The 23618-nt window shown below is 31.4% G+C and overlaps 2 protein-coding genes and 1 long non-coding RNA gene across 3 annotated transcripts in view; 2 read left to right on the top strand and 1 right to left on the bottom strand.

Annotated features, from left to right (window-relative positions):
• LOC144842678 (glycogenin-1-like) overlaps positions 1–11699 on the top strand; it is a 33534-nt gene extending 21835 nt beyond the window's left edge. The window contains exon 7 of the mRNA XM_078699200.1: positions 9640–11699. Within this exon, the coding sequence (XP_078555326.1) occupies positions 9640–9840 (201 nt within the window). The 3' untranslated portion in view covers positions 9841–11699. The remainder of the gene's footprint in view (positions 1–9639) is intronic.
• LOC144843238 (uncharacterized) lies at positions 1472–1934 on the top strand. The gene is made up of 2 exons (XR_013612247.1): positions 1472–1674; positions 1774–1934. It is a non-coding gene; the product is annotated as an uncharacterized LOC144843238 (long non-coding RNA).
• Positions 11700–13527: 1828 nt separating the features above from the next.
• Positions 13528–19269, bottom strand: LOC144842190 (uncharacterized). Its single transcript, XM_078698589.1, has 4 exons — positions 19130–19269; positions 15407–16197; positions 14800–14968; positions 13528–14640 (listed from the first exon to the last, which is right to left on the bottom strand). Exons 2-4 carry the CDS (start codon positions 16167–16169, stop codon positions 14388–14390), a joined length of 1185 nt encoding a protein of 394 aa, XP_078554715.1. The 5' UTR covers positions 16170–16197; positions 19130–19269; the 3' UTR covers positions 13528–14387.
• Between the last annotated feature and the right edge of the window lie 4349 nt (positions 19270–23618).

Below are 23618 nucleotides of genomic sequence, written 5' to 3'. Positions count from 1 at the left end.
CATTTTTAACAATGTTAATATTTGTAAACATTTTAACTATCATTGAAAAATTGTGGTTTGAGTTAACTCTTCCCTGGTTTGAGCATGGACCTATAAATTTACCTAATTTATAGGTCCATGGTTTGATAGCATCAAAAGAGCTAAAATTGTTTATCTGACTTTTACTTATGTGTCTGCCGCCTTTTGTTTTGATTTTCTTTGTAACACCCTGCATGGCTAATTGTTTATATCTCATTTACATGCTTATGCATAGCACTGAAGTTATAATTGTCTACATTTGGAATTGTTATTCATTCCTGATGATGATCAAATAAAGATTGAAACGTTGAATCATGGCTAGCCTCTTATTATTTGGAGTCAGCGCATCTATTGGTTACTAATAATCAATAGTTATATAATTAAAGAACAATGATTTAGAGATTTGTGCTTAATGCTTTTGTGGAAAACCAAAGAAAAAAATAATCTGTAAACCAAAAAACTCAAATCTAGACCAAACCCCACATAACTGCATTCCATTTACCAGCAATTTAAGTGCAAAGGGGGCAAAGAGGAGGAGCTACAACAGAAAATCACCCAAGGAATGTGTAGATTTGGGTTCAGCAACTGAAAGCGTATTGCTAGATCTAAGCCTTCAAGAAGGAAACACAAGAAACACAGACATGCATGCAAGATTAGAAGTGCCCAATCGCCATCTATGCTTTAGAATGTCTGTATGTGATGGTAAATGAAATGATCATTCTTCAATATATTTTTTTTTGGTCATTGATTAAATACATTTTAGAATTGCCTCCAATGATGTATAGGCTATATCGCAATATTTATAATAAATTGTTATTTTATACCTATAAATTTTCCTCAGCAAACCGAAATTGACAACTTTTTTTCAAAAACAAGTCTTAATATATGATTAATGTATAACATTTTACCTTGATAATGCTGCTAGAGAAGTACATTAACTAGTCTCACATCTGCCATTTTTTTCTATCAATTAAATGATATAAGATGATTTTAAATTTTAACACAAATACTTAAAATAGGAATGACAGTAGATGATTAAATTCTAATACAATATAAACACAATTAATTGTAATTGTACAATTATTTGACATATGTTGCACATGCTATTGAAGACATAAGTCGTAAGGGTAGATGTGTATAGACAGCCAAAAACAATAAAATGATAGTTGGAACAGTATTTATTTACAGTGTACATTACCTTGGTGTTTTTCTATTTTGAGACAAATAAATGCGTACATTTTGCATACAGTGTGATGGTTAAAAATGGTCAATGATTTTCATCAAATTTATGCTTAAATTAAAATTTCAATGAGTTGTTTTAATGAAAATTTTGCATAATAATAGTTAACAATAGTTAAAGATGTATTGTCCCTTTGTCAAATTCCCAAAAAATAAAAAATAAAAGATTTCGAAAAAAAGTGGGTCATTTTGAAGTATCATAATAGTTATTATCTTTCACCAAAAATTTGTCGAAAAAAAAATCATTTAACTGAAATACAGATGTTTTTTGGTTCAAAAAATAACTTTGACTTCCAGTCAAAGTTTTCGATCAAAACATATCTCATAATGCAACGCGCTTATTTGGCTACTCTGTATGCATAATCATAAAACTTCCTCGCGATCTGTGTGAAAACACCTTCTCAACCGTGACGAGTTGTAAACAATCCTAATTAGCATCATGCATAATGTATAATCATGGTTTGAAATCTTTGTTTACTTTCGCTCACGATGATTTTCCAGAAGAAATGTAATCAGGTTAATTTACCTGTTAATTACGTAAAATTGTTGTTTTTGGCTCGAATTTTCGACTTAAAGTGAATAACTTTAATATTACTTTGATATGGCCAATTTAAATTTAGAATATTCTGACCTTCATTTTTTTGTGTTTCAAGGGACAATACATCTTTAAAGATGTATTGTCCCCCAAAATCATGAAAAATAAAGATTTTTAAAATCGGACTTTGAATAGGCCATTTTGCAGTTTTAATAAAGTTGTTCACTTCCATAAGAAAAAAAACGTGGAAAAAAAATTATTTCACCTATAAAAAGACAAAATAAACAGTTAAATTACCCAAAAACTCATTGTCTTCCAGACAATTTGACCATTTTTTGCTTTAAATTACATTTTTCTCAGGTAAATAAATTTTTTTCAGACCCAAATTTTTGTGAGAGTGAATAACTATTATGTGACATTAAAATAACATATTCAACAAAAAAATGTAAAAAAATATTTTTTTAGGGGGACAATATATCTTTAATAAAGTTTCATTGAAATACCTACAACAATTGGAATACGCTTTTGCTATTAGGCATACACTTAAATAATGCCCTGTGTATTTTTTTGTATTTGTCATTTCCTTCCTGTTTGTAATTTTACAGCCAAAACATTATACTCTGATCTCTGGAGGTGTAGACAGATATTTTGTTCAGTATTTTAAATATAAGGGTTTCTTTTCTGCGAGTTGCGAGTCAGAAAATGCGAGTTTCGATTTGGAAAATGCGAGTTGCGAGTCGGAAAATGCGAGTTGAGAGTCGGAAAATGCTAGTTGCGGGTCGGAAAATGCGAGTCGGAAAATGCGAGTTGCGAGTCGGAAAATGCGAGTTGCGAGCCGGAAAATGCGAGTTGCGAGCCGGAAAATACTACTTGCGAGTTGGAAAATGCGAGTTGGAAAATGCTAGTTGCGAGTTGGAAAATGCGAGTTGGAAAATGCGAGTTGCGGGTCGGAAAATGCGAGTTGCGAGTCGGAAAATGCAAAAACTTGTTCACCAAAAATCATTTTTCAAGGAGGTCATATCATTAAAAATCAATTATATACACCCAAAAAATAAATACAGGAACCAAACAATCAGTAAATGAATTACAATTTAAATTTTGTTTTTAAAGATTTATTAAGGGTATTATTAGAGTGTTTTTTTCATATATGACCTGTTTAAGCACCTGTTTAATAATTACAGACTAGTGATTGCTTTATTTAACATGGATGTTTAAAAATTGTTGAAATGAACTTATTTTATATTTCAACAAAAAACAATTATGTTACTTTATATTTTGAAATAATATAATTGTAAATATAGTAGATTGCATTGAAGTAACACTCTTTAAATATTGGATTATGTAGTTTCAGTATTTATGAAAATCTCAATTTTGAAAATTCCAACTTATGTCTGATATTTCGCTTACATGTGCCACATATAACAAGAAGAGAGTGAACAAATATATTTGTTTTATAGACCGTCCACAGAAAAAAAAAATCCTATAGAATATTTTTCCCATTTTGTTCAGTGGTGAGAGGTGGGATCCCCTTTGGACCTCTGATTGTTACTTTGAATTTGAAATGATTTACTATAAATTCCACAAATGCATTTGAATTTAATCATAATATACAATTAATAAATATTAGTTGTATTATGATTAAATTAAATCATGAATTTTTTATGGGACAATCATAACTGGTATAGGTATAGAAAACTGTTTTTCAATAATTAAAAAACACTTTTCTAGGAAAATGTTCACCACTTTAAAGGGGTTAAATTCTAATGTCAGATACAGTATTTCCATTTGCACTTTTCACTTCACCAACTGTATACTAACTGTATACTTAAACAACTTTCGCATTATTTATTCTACTAGTTGTGTTTCTTGTAAATATTGTACTTTGAGTAAATATACATTGTCAACTTTCTTGCTAACTGATTTATTTTTAGTTGGGACAAAAGTTTATTAAATAAGCATAGGCCTAGCTTCTTATGCATACACAGACAAAAAAGACAAAACAATCAAGATCGAAATAAAACTATTTTTTTTTATTTGATTATTAAGTTAACATTTAAAATGAAAAAAAAAAAGGATTTTTTGTATTGTTTTATCCATAGTACGTAATTACACTGGCATTAAAGATATAACATTAAAATGTAGGACTTACGACAATCTTTCAAATCATCATGTTGTATAAATGTAATAAATTTCCGTAATCGGATGTAAAAAGAGCACTTTTGCTAGTTTTTACCCATACAGGTAAACTTTAATTAAACATTACTTGGTTATAACAAATATTACATCTCCAATTTTTTTATATGTTATACTTAAGATTTTTTTTTAAAATGGCCACCATCCACAAGGTCAAAATAAAGGTCGGGGTATTAATTAATTTGTTTGTTGTCCAAATTTCATTATAAATTCTCCTTTTAATGCTTTTTTAAAAAACACACAATTTATAGAAATTGAACAAATGATAGCAGTGATATTTGGGTTTAAAGGAAGGTGGCCACACCCATTTTGACCGATTTTGTCCAGTTTGGGTGTGGTATATCTTCCAAATTAATGACCTGATTTAGCTAAAAATTGTGATTTATCAATAAGAGTACACACCAAACCTGTATACCAATTTTCATCAAAATCCGAGTTGGACAGGTTAAAATTTTCTATTTTTTCTGGGTGATTTGATACGGAATGACCCTTAACCAAGTTTTACCATGATTCTAAAGAATTTTCAAGTGAAAACAAGATTGTTACACTATATAAGGCCAAATGTAAAATTTAAAATATAATTTATATATCGACTGCATTTCTGCTAAATTTAAATCAGTGGGTGGTCGTCGACAGAAATCGTTAGCTTTACAAGGTTTGTGTGTACCAGCTAGACCTACTGTACAAAATTACGAGAGGACATTTAATTTGTTATACTTACTGTAGGTACAGTTTGTATAATGTTTATTTTTTATCATAATTAATCATAGAATGCACATTCAAGACAAGGAATGACCTGCTTTATTATTTTTTTAAAATGCAACAGCTAAAGTGTCAGGCATCACATCCTTTATTTAAACTACACTGACAAAATAATTTGTAATTTTCCTACTGCTGTACAGTACAAATCCCCATATCAATCTTAGTATATTTAAATTATTCATAAATCTGAAAGAATGAATATTTTGTCGTTTTATTGCATAAAACTAATATGGTATTTTGTAACGATATGCCTTTTGTAATTGTTTATTTACAATGTAAATTTTAATTGATAATAATGATTGATAATTGAATTTCAATTGATACCACATTTAAAAAAAAAAAGAATTTAAAAGATACAATTTGTGGTAAGCGAGTGACAATTTGGGGTTGATATAATTGTGAAAACATTTTCCTTTGGCTTAGATTAATATATAGTATATTGGTGACTGCTAGACAAAAATGTCTTGAAACAAAAGTTAATTTGATACTGGTTTACAATCAATGAACTACATATCAATAGTTGATATAATTGTTTACAGAACTAGTGACAAAAGTGTAATACAATATAATACAGTTGCACTAAGATTACTGGTTAAATGTGATTCTAACATTTTAACTTTTATTTTCACAGTTATTTTCATTCTGCAATTTAAATGGTTATTGAAAATGTCTGCCATCCAAAAAATGGGGGTAATTCACATGGTTATGTAATCGGTTATTTTTTTAACACAGCAGATACCCTACTGAATGAATAGCTCAAAGAATTCCTTTGCTATCGCTGTAAAATGTGACTCTATTATATCTCAAACCATGGAGTTATAAAATTAGAAGGAGTAACAATAAAATCAATCCCTTTTAACCATTATTTTTTCTGACAAGATAATGGCCAGTTGTAATCAGAGAGTGTAATTGAGCGAATAATGGCATTAAGATTACGAAGCATTATGTGATTATGGTATTTGGGCATATGCATAGAAAGATGTTGTTGTATAATTAAATGAGCATGTGTAATATGTACCTCAACAATGATTTTGTTTACATCATGTCATCAATATGATGTGTGTTGCATCTAATTTTATAGATCCATGCTCAAACTTCGTACTGTACAAAAAACATGACATTGCGTCATTTAACAAAATATTTGGACACCAGTTTGTCCAAAATGTTTGTGTTTATCTTCAAGGCAAAGGAGGATCTCAGCATGAATAAGCTTGAGGGAAGTGAATACAGGTGAAACTAGCACAGCTAGGTACATTTGGTGTCACATTCAATCAGGATTCAATAGTTATAAAATACCCAGGGGGTGCCTTTGAATGATTGCATTATTTACTGAAAAGTAGATTTGATTTTATTACCAAACCAGTGGGTATGATCTAGTATGGTATTACATATTATCACGTAGCTAAAGAGTATTTGGAGATCTACAACATTTTCTAGTAAATTTCCAACAGTGTAATTGGGTGACTCTGTTGTACACTCTTCTCTACTCAAGCACTTTTTGTTTTGAAATGCCCTTTCAAAACCCATACATGTTGTAAATTTGAGGGTAGCCTCGACCCACTGTATACTTAAAACTTCAAATTAGATACAACTACTGTATATGTTATTGGCACCTTTCGCTTTAAGAGGGAGAGTCCCCATGTTTCCTTTGGAATTTGCCTAGTCTATAAAACAAAACAACACAGATATAATAGTAATTCAATATGCTATTTTTTTCATTTGTTTGTAAAGACCCATTTCCAATTTTTGACATTTTGTAAAAATAATGCATATACATATCATTACTTTAAAATCATTAAACCAGGTCAACAATGCACTACTGTACCCAAACTCACAGTGAATGTCTTCCTATGGACGGTCTTTAGTCCTAACCTAACAAGGCTTAGTCTTGTAGGCCTAAGCTGGTAAACAGCAGTAACAATACATACGAACATTGTACGAGGCCTAATCTAACGTCTAGTTGCTGCATTAATTGTCTTTCGTAGTAGGTAGGGAAATTTAGTATTTAGTAGGGAAAACCCGGTATTTTCGCTGAAAAGTTACAATTCTTACATTTTTTTGGCCTCAATTGCGATCAATTGAAAGTTGATGAATCACAGAAGAAAAACGGCATGTTGGGATTTATAGTGGGCCACTTAAATATTAGTATCAACTTATTTGTAAGGGCGTGTGGCGTAGTGTTTTGGACGTTCGACTACTGATCGTGAGATCGAGGTTTGAATCCAACTCTCGCCGCATTGCTTGTATCCTTAGGCAAGTTACTTTACTTACGTTTGCCTCTCTCCACCCAGGTGTATAATTGGGAACCCGGTTAGATCAAGACACAACTTTGCGCTGATTACTAGCTGCATTATGGGAGTATGTTTCCATAGGTGTTTGATCAGGAAAATGACTGGGGTAATAATGTTCAGCGCTTAGAGGTTTCACAACATTAGGCGCTATATAAATCCAGGATATTATTATTTTTATAACAAATCCAGACAGGACAATTTGTGTTTAATTCACTTGGCAGTACACCTAATCTGTTTAGAGCATTCAGCTAGGTTAGAGGTCATGCAGACATATTGGCAAAAGCTGATACTGGAACAAGGTTTATTTTAAGTATGTGTGTGTGAGATTAGAAATTGTTGACCTTAGATAGAATGTCATACTCTGATCAGCTTTTTTTTCTGACAGAAAACAAAATTATTTGGCTTTTGATAATGACAAATGGCATTGTTTGCTGAAAATGTTTAGGTCATGAAACATAGGATCATGGAACATAGGATCATGGATGGATGGATCCTATAATGTAAAACCTTGATTATATTTAAATACTGTACTTTTTTTATTCATATACAGTATTATATAAGGCAAAAGAATTGATAGATTTCATTTTTTCACGCCAGTTTTTAGCCAGCTATAACCCAAGAGAAGACATAATCAATAATAAACTGTATCAATGCGAAAGCTATTTATCTAAGGATGACAGTTTTAATATTTTGTAAACTCGACTAATTGATAGGTCCAAGCTGCTTGACCCAAAAAACGTCTGAGAAAAGAGAGTCTATGAGGGCTCACGGTTGAAAAATTTTGGATTCTCGCCCTTTGATTGGTTGACGTGAATCAACAGACTGCGGAAGAATTTTCTCACATGTGCCGTTGTCTCTCTGAGGACTGCTGCATGCATGTCTTGGTATGTCCAATGCACGTCGGGAAAATAATGTATTGAAATTCTTTGAATGAGGTTAAATAAACATTCTTTTTATTTAATAAAAATGTAATATCGTATTTGATTGAATTTTACAATGTTGATATACAGTATATTACTAAAAACCCTAAGTTCATACAATTGCCTACTGAGGGCGCAATTTATTTACTTTGTTCAGGGCTAAAAATGATTATTTTCGGCAATGTTTTGGACCCTATATTTTGAAAACTACAAGTCAGATTTTCATAATTCTTTCTTTATTTTAATATTGATACAAAATATTATGTACATATACTGTAGTTTAGTTTATGATAATATTTTTGTTCTGTACAGTATGCCAGACTATATTTACACAAAATGTTTACTACTGATTGTTAAAAATAATAAATCATTATATCTGAAGAAAGCACAATGATTAAAAATGTCGAGGGCGTTTTTTGTAAGAAATATTTCTTGTTTTATACATCTACAGTCATTCTGTGCCAATACATGTTTTAGTATATGGTTTATTTTTTTCGAAAACAGAAACCCCAACAAAAACTTCACGATTGAGTTAAGGAAGTCTCGAAATTTACATTATGTTGATTACTTTTTTTGGTCCTTTTGGAAATTCATGTCAGACTTTTATCTCTCAAACAAAAATTAAAGTAAATTAAATAAATAATATACCATTTATTTTGCTACAATCCTGCTGCACCTTTTTGTACAGGATTTTAGTAACCTTGTTGATTTTGAAGTGATAACAATGTTTATACTCTACTCATAATTTGCACTCGAAAATACATATACATTTAAATTCTAATTTTGAAAAACTTGTTTATTATATAATTGAGCACATATTGAAAAAGTAACTGTATTTGAATTGTCATCCAAGTAAATGTTCTTGTTATCCAAGCTGTCACATAAAGTGGTCCCTAAAGGCCCTGTTTTTGCTGCCAAGTAAATACCATGTATGGTATATTTTTGGCAGCGGAATCGATCTATCTATATACCATATTTTGTATACCTTATTTTCACCACCAAATTTGTGGATAAAATACGGTATTTAAAAATGTATACCTTATTTTGTGTACCCTTTTCCGCTGCCAATAAAAAATATGGTATATTTGGATTTCCTGTAAGCTGGATGGATAATCTGATAGCCAGATTTAGAAAGATAACTTAGCAAAAATTAAAGGAGAGTATGGGATGTGTGAACTTGTCTTTGAAACAAGTCAATAACGAAACAAATAGAGACTTTGAAAGCTGCGGCTACAACATCGCCAAAGATAACAAAATCTAATTCGGGCAAGGAAAGAATAACTTGTCTCCATTTTGGGGGATCGAAAGGCAGGTTGGGTATTAAAAAGATGAATGTTAACACGACCTCTAGCCTCGACTTCTAGCAGAAATCGGGTACAAAAAATATGGTATAAAATATATAGTATTTTTATACAATATTTTATAAACAGGTCCTAATTGCAAGAAGGAAACTATGTTTTGTACAATTTTGTATACACTTATCATTTACATTATATTGATTCAAAACACCATTCAATTGGCTGCACATAATTCTATCAACAAATTTAGGTAGACATTATATTGAATGCCCCCTGAAAACTCATTAGAGTATGTTACAATCTGGCACAGGTTCAGTCAGATCACTCTGCATATAGTAATAACATTCCATTACCAATTTCTGAACAGTTTGTTTCTATTACAGGGTTGTGAGCTTGCAGCAGAAGTAGGTCAGATTTGTTTAGAGGATAAAGTTGAGGCAGCAACAGGTACACATAATCAGCCTAAGATGACACCCACACGTAGAGAAGCCTGGGAAAAAGGAGAGGTTGATTATATGGGAGAAGACCGCTTTGATAATATCATGCAACATATTCAAAACACACTCAAAGCTGGAGAAAAGTGAATTCAACACATTTAACCGGTTTGTTTGTCTGATGTAGTGAGTAATAATAATATAGTGCAGTATTTGTCTTCCGAATAAATGTGAGCTAAAACCATTCCCACTGAATTGTTATTGATAGTGTTGACTTGAAAGTGCTATAACACAGCTTTAGTCATTACAACTATTACTGTACATCATCAACTGGTTGTTATACAGAAATCAAAAGCATGTACTTTGTTAGTAACTTATAATATTAAAGCCTATTTTCCTGTCGACGTTGAGTTGTGGCGAGTTACATTGACTTTTCAAAAATGTTAGACAAAAAATTATTTCCACAATTCATTAATTAAATTTTTTTATTAATTAATCATTGAAATTGGAAATCATTTAGAATTGCTCTAAGCGTTTCTCTCAAATGTTGCCGAGACACACGGACATGAATTGACAGGCCACTGGCAGACAGGCCTGCGTACAAATTGAAAAAAGCCAGTGTTCTTGATGCTGCAATCTAACCTAGGACATGTTGATATGTTCAACTATTAACAATGCTTGTTTGTTTTCTATTGTTTTAATGATTTCTAGCTTTCCTGCCAATCGTTAACATTTAATGCCTAATTACCATTTTCCTGTTAAATTGTTGAATCTGGTTAATTCAATGCAAATCAACGCAACTCAACATCCACTGTGGAAACCGGCTAAGGATAGTTGTATTTGAATGTATTTAACTAATCATTTTTTATGGAGTATTGGCTTATTCAAATTTGGAATTTACCGTAGAAATGTGCTCCTCCAATGCACACCCCTACAAATAAAGCAAGGTTATTTTCCCATGCTCCAAAACAAGTTCCAAGCACTATTCAAAAGTACTACAGATTTATTAAGCACAGAACTTCCTAATAGAATATACCAAGTCAAAAATAATATATTTCATGATTAGATATTAAATCATAATTTTAAACAATATAGATGTGTAATCATTGTAATAGATTATATTTTTAGGTTTGCTGAAATAGTTAGATTTTAAGCATGAAAATGATGAATGCTGCTTATAATGTACAGTACAATCAAATTTAAATGAACAACTCTACTAATTGTATATGAATATAGTTAAAGTAAATTTGTGTCATTTATTTTAAATTTACAAGCAAGCATTAACTTGTATTTTAAGGATTTATACACGCCTTATTGGTTTGTTCTGAAAATAAAATAAATTTGAATATAAATTTAAATCATAGTTTAAATCACTTCGAATACTATAGTTATTATATTTTTTTACCAGACTTAATTTTATTCATATGCCTCACCATATGTTTTATTGTGTTCTTGAATCTGAAGAGAAATTGTATGAATTATTGCAGATTAAGTATTATTATATAATTGTCAATACAGCTTTCAGTAAATTCTATATGAAATTTGAACTAAAAATGACATTAATTAAAGTGTATCCGTTTCTATGGGTACACTGTAATGTATGTTATCTTTTCATATGTCAATTCTCGCTTGTTACATATGTTTTTTTTAAATATAGACCCACTTAAATATGAGAAACACTTATTTTTTAACCTTAGTAATTATTATTATTACAGTATTAGTTATGTGTTATAAGTTTGGTTACCTTTCCACATTTTAACAATTGACAGGTTACATATCACAATTGTTTGCCCAAATCTTACACAAAATGTATAACTCTGGTTACAGAAAGGGAGAGGGGTTATATTCCACTTGATTTTAAGCCTTGAATTAAAATTCAAAAAGAAAATTATGTTATTTTTAGAATTTATATTATCTTGATTATATTAAGAAATTATATTTTTGGTTCTTTATGAGCTTTTATTTAGCAAAATGAAATGAAATAAACTGGATTGTTATAACATATTTTACTTTTTCATATTTTACATTTTTATATTTAACATTTTCTAATGTTGTAGATCTCTTCACATACAAACCATACAGTACACAGTATTTGTAATGAACATCAAGTCAATGACTACCGAATGTCAGATTATTTCCATCTAAACAAATCGTGAACAAAATTGAACATTTATGATACACATGCTGTACTCTTTAAAATATTTATACTCGCGCGTTTATCGGAAGATTATTTAAGCACACAGTGTGTTTACCCGAATCTGTTTGTCACTAAAGTCTTATCTCCCCCACTTACGATTTTCCCCAACATTATTTTATTTTTATTTTTGTGTCTTACAACCTTGTGCATGTGAGTTTGGTGTAATGGTTTCACCAGTATTAGAAATCCCTTGTTCAATTTCTGCTGCTCAGGTATTTTTTTTATCATTATTTTTTTTATATAAATATTTTATCATTATTACTATTTTTTTAAATATTATTATTAATATTTTATATTTATTTATTTTTACTATGAAGCCAAGTTCAACACATGTTCTGGTGGAAACTTACCTGTAGTAAGTAAAATAATAATAGTAAGTGGTCCAGAATTGGGATTCATTTCCGGATTTTCTCCAACATTTAATTCAGTGACCACATATCTATCTGTTGTTTCAAGTTGAGAAAGATCTGGAAATACATATTTTTAGTAATCCTGCTAACAAACAAACTAACACACGCAATCGTAAAAATATAAATCCAAAGTCAAACTAGAATTTTAGATGATCATTGTGATAAAAGATAATTTTACCGACTTAATTTAAGAAAATCTTAAAATATTAGCACAAAAAGTTGATGTATGCCATCCTATGACCTGATGCTTATAGTGCTGAGGTTTGCCTATTATGTGTCATATAGAGAATATACTGTATACAGTATACAATGTATATACAGTGTAATGTAGCATAGATGAAAGTGGGGGACCCACATTATGTTCTTCTATTTCTTTGGTATGATACGTTATCAAAATCAAGATGACAATTTTGGAAGATAAGGATTTGAGCAAAAAGATATGATTTGGAAAACAAATTGACACGTATGGATGTAACAAACTTTTTAAATTCAGCTTGCCATATGATACCGTAACGTCACAATATTTAATTATATTTAGATTTCACGTGCACGTCTGTCGTTATTTGACATTTCGAGTTCATGAAAATGAAAGAAATTTATCACGTTGGGTATGAAGAACAATGTCGACTGAATGTCGAATTCATTTTTACGTTACTTGCGTGCTATACGCACAAAAATGCCCGCGTGGCGTGAAAAGATTGAAAATTATGAAACTCTTTAAATGTTTTTTTGTGCGTATGTGTTGACCCTTGGCCTGAAGTTGTATGTGTAGTGAATTTAAGTGATATATCTGAAAAGCAGTTATGCAAATGGTGTAGTCACAAAATGGCGGCCTGGTGACGTCACGGTAGAGTAAACATTTGAAAAATTATTGAGATAACATTTTTTTAGATACAGTCAACTCTCCCAATACCGGACGCAATGTTTTGTTTCTTTATCAGTTCGTTTCGTATTCAATCGATCTTTCGGTAAGGCCGCTCATCGATGCGTGACAAGGTATACAAACTGCGGGCTTACATTCACACAACACTAAATACGAACTTGAGTGTCAGATTAATAAATGTTGTACTAGAGCTTTGTAGCATTTTCAAGATATCATTAGTATAGTATATGATAGTTTCTGATTTTCAGAGTCATGTACATTATTGGGAGAGTTGACTGTAAGTAATCGGTACTCAAAAATAAACACAAAGAAATAAAAAGAAGAAAAAAATAACATTTTGTACAATAACAATAGGTGTTCATTTTATTCTAATATTTTACCTAATTACTTAAAAAATGACAATGCCGTGGGCATCATTGGCTGGATCTTAATGGAGACACAAAATTAAAGAAGCAAAAAGCTAAATCAAAACACTAAAGTAAAACAGTCAGAAAAAATTGCAGGGCTTCTCGGGCAACACTAGCCCTTCGTCAGTGCAAATAAGAATACTTAGATAGAGAATATAAAGCATTCAAGGGCTCCGCCTAAATGAACTGGAATCAAGGGAATAAAACAAAAGAGGCACAGGCTGGTGGAGAGTAGAAAACAATTTAAATATAAACAAAAATGGTGTTTAATATTGAAAGATAAATTTAGGATGTCATGGAATAATGTTACCGATCTGTAAGTACATATGTTCCTAATGTGAAGTTCAAACGGTTTAAAATATTAATACATATAATAAGGAATACAGATCACTTTGGTTTTCAGTTTCTCAATTATGGTGATTGTTAGCAACGGTATAAATAAAAAAATTAAAAATCGTTCCATTCTGAATTTATTGTAGAAATTGGATGATGTTACTGTAGTATTCAAAACAATAAACACAATGTCTAAAAATACGTTAGCTATAAAATATTTATTGTAACCGATTTACGATTAATTGGATTATATACAACAATGGAAGGACATTCTATCAAGTTAAACGCATAACAATCCAAGAGCTTGGGCATTGTCTTCACCGTAAGCAAGAAGCATTTCTGACACCCATCATAGATTGGAATTTTGATTGATCTACAGAATACTTTTAAAACTGTGGTTTGTAATAAAACAAAAAACACCACAGGGTAGTACGTTTTTTTGTTTGGTCAAAGTTCTTTTTGTATTATTAATTGCCTTTGTATATCAAAAAGCCAGTGAATGTGATGTAACGAAATTCGTCACTGTATACGGCAAATCGATCTGATGGTCCCAGTCGTAACCATACAATATCTCCAGCTTTTAAATGTAGTGCTATGCTTTGCGTTTCCATAGTGTTGCGGGAGTCGGCATCTGTGTATATTGATGTCATACTAGTATGTTCATTCCCACTGGTTTTCATCAAATTTACCCCAATGAAATGACCGTCATGTGTACGTAATCTGAAAAAAAAAAATGTAAAACGAGTTTTGTCATTTTAGGTCTAGGCATAGTAAAGGTATAACAAATCCGTTGAAATTGAATCAGCTGTAACTAAAACGAAGGAATAAAGAATAATAATAACGTAATAGCACCATTGTTTTTCTTTAAGTAATACTTACGTAAATGTGAAAAAGTAGTAACCAGTCCATTGGCAGTGAAATGTACCATTTTTAGACACGAAGTCGCGACCTTTGTTGACATATTCAAAATCAAAAGTGATGATTTGAGAGTAAACAGTTCCTAAAAGTTCAGTAGATCTTGACGCAGAGAACACAGATTTTCTAGAAGCTTAAAAGAAATGTATAAATAAATATGATTTATTACATAATTATATAAATTCTATTTTTATTACTAGAGGGGTAATTAATCATTGGAAGTCAGAAACAAAAATCAGAAAACATATGTATTATAGACTGTTTATATGGAATAGCCTGGCATAATGTAGTTTTGATGACGCAGGGCCCTCCTAAAGACTAAACCCGTATGATCATTAAAGCGCTTCTCGTTGGATAACAGACATAATTCCCACGGAATATGCAGTGTCCAATCGTCGCATTTATAGACAAACGATGACCTCTCGGAAATTGGTTTTAGCTTTACTTATAAGATACAAAACTACTTACACATTTGTTATGATATGATAGAAAACTATATGCAAAAAATAAATAAAAAACCCAAAATCGGATTTATATGGCTAAACAACGTTTTTAATTTTTTTTTACTTACTAGAAACTGATCTTTCTGTAATAAAGACATCCTCAATCATATCGTCATAGATTTGCTGTTGCTCAGCGGTACGTGCAGCAGTATTAGGCTGGTCAAGTTCAATCATCTTGGAAACAATGTCTTCCAACTTATTCAATCGATCATTTGCTAAACCAAAGTCATCAGCACTTATTCCTCGGCCAGATGATTTATCTACCTCTGTTACACGAGCTTCTAGATCATTTACCTTCTTTTGCATTTCAGCGTTATCCGTTGCAAGTTGGACAACTGCTTTTTCAACCAATTCATCTGTGACGTTGGCCTCAGTTTTCTCGGGTTCAACTCCTAACACTGTGTATACGTAATTTGGGTTAGCTTCTATCAGCGTTGCTTCCTTGTTACCGATATATGTATTAAGCTCGTTTAACTTCTTATCGACACTGGTTGCAATTGGATTATCAAAAATGTCTGATTCCGAATACAATGTACCAAAGAACTTCTCAAACTGGTCTAACATCTGCTGAAGTTCGTCATTTCTTGTACTTACTCGTTGAATTTCATTATTTGCTGTCTTGATGCTATTTGTTAGCTGACCATTGGTTTTCTTCAAGAGATCAACATCTCTCTGTAATGTGGATACTTTTTGCTCAAGACGACTTAGCTTTCTTGATAGGTCTGAGATCTGAGCTGACGTGGAGGTTCTGCTCTTAGAAGCACCATATGCATGATGGCTAATCGTTAACGTAATCAGCACAAACAAGCAGCATCCATTAATTGATCTCATGTTGTGAAATTGGAAAATTCAACTGTCACTGCAAAAAAAGAAAAAAAAAGAAGTCAAATTGCTAATGTACAAACGCACACGGCTTCGAGATGTGAATAGAGTGATACCCTTGTGTTGCTTTTATGTAATAAAGGCGGAACCGGAAGAAGGATGAGTAATGAATTGTTCGACAATACCTTGTCTCTATTGGTCAATTGATGATAAAAGAATGTCCACTAAGGAAGATTGTATCACAATGAAACTATTGTTTACACTTAATTTCGCTTTAAAGGTACAGTATAATTAAGGACGAAGATGAATAAAATCAGATTTTGAATAGGCCATTTTGTAGTTTTAATAAAGTTAGTCACTTCCACAGGGAAAAAAAACCCATAACGGCCCCATCACTAGATAAGTTTAGTTATACTGTATATTTTTATAGATGTGATCATGTAACTTTTACTGAAATTGATTGTATCGGAGAATGTACAAGGATTAGAGGTTGTAGCATTGAAGAATATTTGTTATCCCAAACGGAGGGATTTTCGGAAACTGCACGCAGGCGTTTTGATCCAGATTCAACCTACCAAAACTCATATCCTTGAAAAAACACTATACACATACACTATAACTTAATTAATTAACCACATGTATATATTTAGGCATACTAGTTGTAATAAACTATGCCTACCTGCAATTTGTATGTGGGCTACTGGCAAATGATATAAACGGTTTCCGTAGTCGTGGGATGACAATTGAAGAAGGAAGTGGTATTCCAATATACGTGTAGTTAATAATACAATGGGGATGCTGCGGTTAGATTTTACACTAATAATACACTTTCTCTTTACACAAAAATCTTGAATCAACAATTGTTGACCTAATAATACTAGCATAAACTAATTGTATGTATATGCATATTGGTTGAATATTCTCAGTTTGACTTTAGAGTATAATTATAGAGAATGCTTTACATCTGACGGCGCATTTTGTCAGTTTGACTTCAGAGTATAATATAGAGAATGCTTTACATCATTTTGTAATTACGAAATAAAACACTGAATTTTAGAACGACAGTATTGTATAATAACATGCTGCTCTTACCACATATAATACCACAACATCTATATTTAACACAAAAGAAAGATTACGAAAACACTCCTTATCATCATTCAAACTCAAGGTCACCAAATCTTTAATTTTGTCGTGTAAATTCCGGTTATTAAACCCTAGATAAATATTGTTTTATCTCCGTAATTTCCGCTACTGCCATATCTGCTCAATTCAATATTATTTAGCTCAAATACTCGGGTATAATGCATAAGTATTACAATATTATGCTTTAATACATTGCTCGGATAGGCGCACCTGTTGTTATATTTACTTAATTCTTGTTTGGGCGTTGTTAATTTGTATTACTGTATCTTGTTTCACCCTCTCATTATAAAGTGTGATGACATTTTATTAAAACGAGCTTAACTCCAATAAAGACACAGAACACGGAATGAGATTCTGAATGTGTGTCCTGTCTCCTTATTTTATTATATATATTATATAGTCTTTGTTGTAGACGGCGATTGCTTAAACGCTAAATATGTTTTGGCACACATGGCGTTTCGAAAAAAGGAAGTGAAAATAGTCTATATAGGCTATTTAATATATAAACACAAGAGGCAAAGAACATTAATTCTAAACCGCCCGGTGATATACTGAAATTTAATTAATTAATTTGAAACGATATTTAATATATATATATATATATTTATCGAAATGTATTATTTGAAATTCATACTGTCTTTTTTTAATACCTTATTCATTTGTTTTATTGTAATTGATTGAAAGAAAGAAAACAAATGTTTACGTTGAACTTGAACTAAATACTGGAATCTGCCTAGTACTGTATATAATGTATAATAATAGGTTTTTTAAAATTATTATTCAAGAGCTGTCGCCAAAGGGCGTGTCTCTCCACTCCAGACAAAACAAACAATAGTTTACCAGTCCAACAGTCGTCAAAAATCGACTGGTGGACTACAACAACACACTACACTACACTCACTTTAGAATCAATGGGCAACCATACAAAATATAAACAACGAGATATAAAAAAGTATTTGAGGAACATGAAAAAAAAAATGCAATCATGAACAATTTGATGCTACACTTTACTCAGGCTCTAAAGTAAAATAAGTCAGAAGCGCGGTGGGTTCTAACCATGAATCTGTTTCCAAAAGATGGAGATAAGGTACAAGTACTAATCACGTCAGAGTAGAGCAACACATCTGACCAATTACTCACCCTGACACAATGCTACTCCACAGTAGTTACAAACAATTACTCAACACCCTGACGCAAAGCTACTCCACAGTAGTTACAATTAAAACAATTTACAATCATGTTTTTTTCATAATTTATTGAAGTATAATTATGTTTTTTCGGTAAAATCCAGTCATTTATAATTACTGTAAACGTAGTAAAAAAAGGCGAGTGTTTCTCTGTTTAGGTGTACGTAAATTAACAGTACAGTACTTACTGTACACAAAAATAATGTTTTATGTAATGTAGACCCTGCACAGAATGTTTATATATGTAGCTAGGCCTATATAGTACAGACAGTGTTTTGTACATTTTAATTATGAAGAAAAAAAGTATAATCAATGGTTCATTAAACATAGGAAAGAAATAAGTGCTGCATAGCACAGTTTTACGTTAATAAACATATGTAGGTTCCACCCACTTTCATTTCCTTCTCCAGTTAAAATGTTCATTTACAATACGTTGCACGTAATAATAATGTAAACGTAGTTCAGAAGTTGTTTCAACTCTTTATTTAGACTTTTACTACGAAAGAACCCTTCCGTCAAACTCGCTTAAAACTAATATTATAGAATCAGACTTTTGAAAGGATATATGCGCAAGCTACATAATAGAAAACAGAGTAGACGATTCAAATTAAAGTTTGTAGGCCTATGATAGCTTACCTGTTCTGGGCTTCTTGTCTTCACGGTAAATAAAGTGACGTGTGTTTTGATACAGTGCGTATTATAAAGTAAACGTGACAACGGAAATAATATAGGATCAGGAGTGATCGTTGTTTTCCGTCTATTGTTTACAAAATCACAGATCGTCTGATGTTTGTATAAATAATGTCCGATTCCACTTTCACTTGAGATTTATTCATTTATAAAATTGAAAATAAATCCAATAAATAAGAAAAACCTTACCTAGGTGAGAAGAAACAAATTTTCCTGACCTTCTTGTAAAGAAACTGAGTGTTTTGTTACGTTTAAAGTTGTTGTAGGGTAACAGGAAGTACTGGTAGCTAGACTTAAACACGATTTTCTCTGATCAACTTACACAGACAGACAATATAAAGTGTAGTGTTAGTAGAATAGTGATCTAATCTATTACCGTACAACATAATAGTTATTTACAGTATTTCTGAATTTGTTTGTTTCTTTAGTATACTACACTATTCGACCTATTTTAATTTTGGAATAGTCCACATAGAATGACGTCATTTCTTAGGGAACAAGGTTACAGCATGGTTAAGGAATCCTTAATCAATGGTTACAGTTACATTTCTTATTTCATTATTTATTCGGTCTATTTCAATACAACTCCCTGGTGAGACCAGACTCGTTTTCAAACTACTGTTTTGTATCATTCTGTAATATTATTAAATTATGGCAAGTTAATCGATAATTATTGTTACAATAAATGATGTAGGCCTAGCCTATATAAAGCATAGATATATTTAGGCCCACATCCCGGAAAATATTTGTTTCTTTAATTCAAATTATATATTTATCATTAGGTAAATAGGTAAATAAATATAAACATACTTTCACGTCAATAATGTTGGAGCCACCTATGACCTGATTGACTAGCGATTTCTTATAGTGATCTTTTGTCATTAAAATAATAATTGCAAAATCGTAATCATTAGTTTATAAATGATGGCCATTTTTAGTTTGTCAATATTTAACTAACTACGTACCTAAACATGAGAATAAATAATGGTAAAATATTATCCTTCTATAGTGAAGGTGAACAATTATCTAAAAGTATAAATGCCCCCTAAAAAAAAAGAAGAGGTTTGATGTTGTAAGTCTGTTTAATGTAGTTATTTTATTTGATGTTTTTTATCAGTGTCTATTTTTAATCCGTGTCTATTTATATGTTATTTTATATATTCACTCATAAGCCAGAATTGGCTGGTCTTGTATTTCCAAGAGTGTGATTAAATAAATAAATAAATACAAAAAAAATACATGTATTTAGGCCGCGATGCCATGAGATAAAACCGGGTATTATTTATGAATCTATTTGTTTATAAACTACTATTATCTGTTTTGTGTATTTTTAAATTAACAACAATAGTACAGTAGTAACATAGGCCTAGGCCTACTGATTGTACGACCTTCTGTCTTAATTTCTGAGTATTTACAGGACTATTTTGTTAATGCTCCAATAAATAGAGGGCGCCTAGGCAGTCAATTGGATGTGTTTCTATTTGTTAGTTAGCAGGATTACTCAAAATTAGTTATAGTCATAGCTGTATTGGAAAACGTGATTCAATTGAATACCCTTCTAGTTATTGAAGTGCAATTTATGGTGAAAATTTAACAAATATAAACACACACAATTTTACATACACTTGTACACAAGTTTTAGGTACCGTCCGTAATCTGAATTAGTCCTACGAAAAGCAAGTCCATTATATATCCATTATATAAGAATTCGAAATTTAAAACTTGTTTGTATTTCAAGTATTGCAAGAACATAAATTAATAATAATATATAAAATAATTAAATAGTATTATTAATAATTATCATACAGTACAAACAAATGTTTCTTTACAGTATTACCAAAACAAATAAGACTGATAATTCGACACACTATCGATTTAATTCATGTACAATATTATCATGGAAGAATTATAAATTCCTCCATGGGCTTATATACATTAACACTTATTTAAATGTAGGACTTTCATTACAAAAGTTTACTTTGATTGGGTAGACAAAAGTCGAACACTAACATAAGCTATAGGGACAAAATTATCATGTAACGTTTTATAACAATTACGTTAGGCCTACTTATCAATAAAATAGAAATTAGCAGACTTTTATAAATTCAATCAACTACAGGTGGTCTAACATTGACAATCCCAAATACGATGAAACAATGGGAATTGTAGGTAGGCCTACAGTATCCCTCATGTACACTGTTGTAAGCACTAAAAAAGTAGTGCAATGTGCAGAGCAAATCAGTTCAATAAATGTCTCGAGTTAAACTTTCAACATTGTATTTGTTTGCATGTGTGGAAATAAAACGGTGAAAGTTAACTCGAGTCATTTCTTTATCTATAATTAGTTATATTATGATTTTTACTTGGAAAAATAGAATTTTGCTAAGTAGGCCTACGGTTACTGCTTTGTTTATTATCCGACATTTATATGTACAGTATGTATCTTATTTCCTGGTGGGTAAACTTTAAAGATATTTCCTCTCCCCCTGAAAACATATCTAAACATCTTTTTCGTTGTTGAATATGACATTTTAATGTCACATATTAGAGTTAATATTCACTTTGACCAAAAATTGGATTGAATTAAACAATTTATTTACATAAAAACTGTAATTTAAAGCAAAAAATAATCAATTTGGCTACCATCCAATTGGTTTTTGGTTGAATTTAACCGTTTTAAAAATTGACTATCAAGATATAAAATCCCATAGGCCTAATTGATATAAAAACATTGCTTTGGAAGTTATAGATACGCCCCTATATAAACACCCCCTTTTTAAATAATGTTATAACAAATGTTTTTACTACATTTAATTGAACATAACTGTATAAAGTATTTAAAAACAGTATAGAAGAGTTTGTGCTTTTTCGCATGGAGGCCTATTGTGACATCTTGGTAAAATGACAAAAACACCAACATTGGGATAACTGTTTGCAACGAAGGCTACAGATTAAAATTGATGTTATAAATATGTGGTGCAGTTTTAACTAATCACGTTCACGTATTTACATAGGCTATGTAATATTATTATTATTCTAATAAAAACAATAGTGACGTCATAGTTTGAAACAACTGAATATAGGCCTACTAAAATAAATAAGTTACCAAATATATTTATAGCCCCCTCTAGAGTCCTGTCTTATCCTCAGCTTTTCTGAATAGTGTAAACTATTTATAAGTTATTACATTCATCAATGTGGCAATTGCCTATGTGTTTGAGACTATGGTGACTGATTACGAGAAATCAATCAGAAGTAGAAGGGCACAACGGTCGCCAATCATTGCGATAATGCGATCACGTACGTAATCATACCGAAACGAGGTATACATATACAATATGTAAAAATAGCTTTTATCGTTTACAGATTTTATCATTAATAATGCATGGTGAAGTAAAAAAAAAATCATAAATAAATCTTAAGAGAAACTTCACTCATATTAATACTGTATAAACTATATTTGGTCCGTTTCGGTTTTCAGCTGTATCTGTATGCCATTCTAAGACCTGAGGTAGCGCTGAACTGTTTCTACATAATATAGGTGAAATTCTAATTCTTAACATAATTACGTCATCAAAATTGAAATGAACATTTTTGGAAGATGTCTGAGCACGAACATATTAGAAATTTTGAAATATTTTTGGAAATATAAATTGGTATAAATTTGGAGATCTTCGTTGATACCGTTCGGACCATGCTAAGACCAGGGGCGTGTCACGGAGATCCTGACCCTCTAATTTTTTAGCAAACGAATTGTCAAATCGCTATTTTTCAACTTGTTATCAACAAAATTTAAACAAACGACGTATCGGTGCAAAGTGCCGTATTGTGAGAAGTGGGAACAGTCGACGCAACAGTGCTGCACACATCGCTACGGGAAGTTTGATTTCACGCAACAAACAAAGGTCAGAGAAAAACAAAAGTATGCGGGGGTGAAACTGGTCAAAGTCTACGGCAACTAACGTTGTCGAGAAAACCGAACAGGTTTGATTTAACCTACGCATATGGTCGCCACTGGGGAAGCAACGCAAGGACGTAGACACAACACAGCGAGTTGATACAGTTCGAATAATTAATCGCTTGTGAATGGTCAAGTTGTTTACGTTGCGTTTACGTCTTTGTGTAACGTTTACGTTGCGTAGGGTCGCTAGTGGGAAAACCACGCTTACGGCGGGCCGGGAATCAATTCTATTTGATTTACAAACACAAGGCAAGAACACGAGAGAAACATAGTACATCACGTTGTCGGGTTCGGGGTACGCGGGGTGAATCAGGTCAAAGTATATGGCCGGAAACTGATTTTTAGTTTACAAACCTTACCGTAGAAGCTAAAAATAAAAAAAATAAAAATAAATGTGGTTGTATGTTTGGCAGGAATATAAAAAATTCTGTAATAAAAATGAGGGTTGTTTTTTGTTGTGTGTATTAGTGTTAA

This window comes from Antedon bifida, chromosome 5, assembly GCF_963402885.1.
Source record: "Antedon bifida chromosome 5, ecAntBifi1.1, whole genome shotgun sequence".
Classification (NCBI taxonomy): domain Eukaryota; kingdom Metazoa; phylum Echinodermata; class Crinoidea; order Comatulida; family Antedonidae; genus Antedon; species Antedon bifida.
This window is presented reverse-complemented; position numbering and strand designations above follow the sequence as displayed.